Source organism: Diaphorina citri, unplaced genomic scaffold (genome assembly GCF_000475195.1).
Source record: "Diaphorina citri unplaced genomic scaffold, Diaci psyllid genome assembly version 1.1 scaffold359, whole genome shotgun sequence".
Lineage (NCBI taxonomy): Eukaryota > Metazoa > Arthropoda > Insecta > Hemiptera > Psyllidae > Diaphorina > Diaphorina citri.
In genome coordinates this window covers 29,051-31,851 of record NW_007377794.1, presented here as the reverse complement: position 1 = coordinate 31,851, position 2,801 = coordinate 29,051, and the positions used below count along the sequence as shown (strand labels likewise).

Here is a 2,801-nt window from a genome sequence, read left to right as displayed (position 1 = left end):
TTTAATTTAATAAAATAAATAGGTAGGTATAAAAAAAATAGGTAATAATAATAATACAAGCAGTAAAGTGTGCTAAAACTTTAGAGCTTTTTGTGCAAAAAACTGCCACTGAGTAAGTACTTCCAGGGGTTAAAACTAACTTTTTTAATTCAATAATATAAATTCCATTTTGTTTTTTCGCTGGGCACAGGATTTGAACTTGCACAAAGCTTGCACTGTCATAGTAAATAGGTATCTTCCTCGAAGACTCAGTTGTCAAGGTCCTCTGGTTCAATCCCAGCCGAGACATATATTTATTTATTATTTTTTATTTACGACCCCGTGAGAATAAATGGGTTTATTTGATCATAATAATGGAGCTCTCTGGGTTAGGTGGTAAAGAACGCCTCAGGTGTTAACCTCGCCCTTAATGTACCTCTCATCAGATGGGCGAGAAGAGACACAATATTTTTTCTCATTCAAAAGCTGGGTCAAACACGAGAACAACAGAAAGTAAAACGTTGAAATACCTATTCGCAATCGAATTTTATATTTTTTTGGGGCTATGGTCAGCATCAAATTCGGGATCTTCTGCAGAACAAACGCATAACCAGTCGACAAACCGTGCCCTCTAGAATGAGAAAATTCCAGAAAAAAAAAACAAAAAAAAAAAAAAAGAGAGAGCAAATTTTACAGCAATGGTGGGCATCAAACCCGAAACCTTCTCTAAGACAAGCAAGTTTTACCACTAGGCTACCTACTATGTTCAGTAACCGTGCCCCCTAGACTAGCAAAATTCGAGTAAGAAAATAGCTTATTGTATAGGTAGTTTAGTGGTCCAGGGGGCCGTGAACTTCAAGAATCCCAGAAGTTCACATAAATACAATAAAGGGGCCGCAGAGCGTTCACAATTAAAAAAGGGGGCCGTGTAGGAAAAAGTTTGGGAACCGCTGTAATATAACACATGTCATGCATACAATATGTCATAAGTCATAACACATGGCAAAGAATATAATACTATGCCAAGTAGAAAATAACTGTATACCCATACAGCCTGATATAACCTCTTATCTACAGTACGTGCAATCAAAGTTAACAGCGTGACATTATGGCGAAATGGAGGAACGACGAAGATAGTAAAAGAGGACCATAAGGAGTCCCCAAATGTCCGCGTTGGGGGGCTAAAATCTAATGAGAAATTTAATAAAAATCGGACAAACCTTTCTTGAGTTATGGTATAAAACAAAGATAGGAATTGTAACTGCCAAGGTCCTACCGTCCCGAAATCGAAGAGAGAAGGAAGACAGAATAGGAGAAAGTCAGCAGTTCCGAGAACGAACATGATAAACAAGGTATATTCTATTCTTAAAAAAAAAATCACCACCGCCGCGCCACCCCCCAGCGTTACTTCACAGCTGTTTCTCGTTTTTCAGTCTCGCGGCGCGCGCTACTCACTCGACGCGTGCGTACCTCTCCCCTATCGCGTAGGGCGCTATGGATCCCAGTGTGCTGGCAGCCATGGACAAGGACGCGTTGAAGAAGCAGATCGAGAACATGAAATATCAGGCGACCATGGAGCGGTGGCCCCTGTCGAAAAGCATACAGGCGTAAGTGTGAACAGAAAACTAGTGAAAAACTTGAAAAACTAAAGATGGAAATTCGATTGTAGTCAATTAGAAATAGTAAAACTCCGTGTAAAAAGGGGGGGAAAACTGTATAAGTGAGAAAAACCGTGTGAAAAGAGGGATATTTTTTTCGATTAATTTCTACCGAAATACTAGATAAAAATATTATAGGAAAATGTACAATTATCGGAAATGTGTGAGATTTCCGCAAATGTCTTAAAATTGACCCTTTTATATTATAAATATTGGGAAATTTTTCGGTTAATTCCCGTTGAAATACTGGAAAAATGCCTATTGCAAGGAAAAGGATTCTTCTTGGAAAAATTTCATGATGAAATGCGAAAATTTTACAGTTCAATGTGAGTAAAATATGTTGGATTTCCGCAAATGTGTAAGAAAAATTTAAAAAAACCTTGTTTTATTGTGGAATTATTTCATTTTTTTTTTTTTACTTTCTATTTTTTAATCTAAATATTCGAAATCAAATATTGTATTATTTGGTATTGCTTGGTGTTATTGAAATGTAGTGCTTTCTTGACGAAAAACAAAAGTAACAGTTTTGTAGGCGTAGGGTGGTAGGATTAGCATAGGACAAAATTATTGGTTAAAATGCTTTCTGCGCTAGGTATAAGACATACCTATCTATAACTACTTTATGTACTTTATCGATTTTTTCAATAAATTTGGACTTTTCAAATTCTTTAGTCACACATGGCCTTGTTGCTTAGCGTGTAAATAAATAAATAAATAAATAAATTCTTTAGCCAATTTTCCTTGATTAGAGATTAGGTAGGTATAGGGCATAGGGCCTGGAATAGGAAATTATAGAGTATTATTATAGGGCCCTGAACATCACGATTACAAACCTAAATGTGCCCCACCTGATTAAATTTCTTTTCTCAGCTTAACTGCTAGACAGTAGGTAAACATACCTACTTTCATATCACATGTAGGTACTTTGAACGGAACAATATTCAAATACATAGGTGACTAAGGTATACTAGGTTCAATCAAAGCTGGCAGTCTTCACAACTCAAGATCAATAAATTACTTAGATAGAAGGTGGGTTTGGTAAACTAAACATAAATAGGTACCTAGTACCTACTTTCATATCACATATAGGTACTTTGAACAGTACCTATGGAATATTCAAATGTATACATAGGTCAAATGTATACATAGGTGACTAGGCTATAC

At 36.3% G+C, this 2,801-nt stretch overlaps 1 protein-coding gene across 4 annotated transcripts in view; it reads left to right on the top strand.

Moving 5' to 3' along the window:
- The window catches only part of LOC103507998 (guanine nucleotide-binding protein subunit gamma-e), a 20,098-nt gene that overhangs the window by 12,924 nt on the left and 4,373 nt on the right, over positions 1 to 2,801 (top strand). For all 4 annotated transcript variants that reach the window (XM_026822722.1, XM_026822723.1, XM_017443566.2 and 1 more), the window contains one exon: positions 1,413 to 1,586. In XM_026822722.1, coding sequence (XP_026678523.1) covers positions 1,474 to 1,586 — 113 coding nt within the window. In that variant the 5' untranslated portion in view covers positions 1,413 to 1,473. The remainder of the gene's footprint in view (positions 1 to 1,412; positions 1,587 to 2,801) is intronic.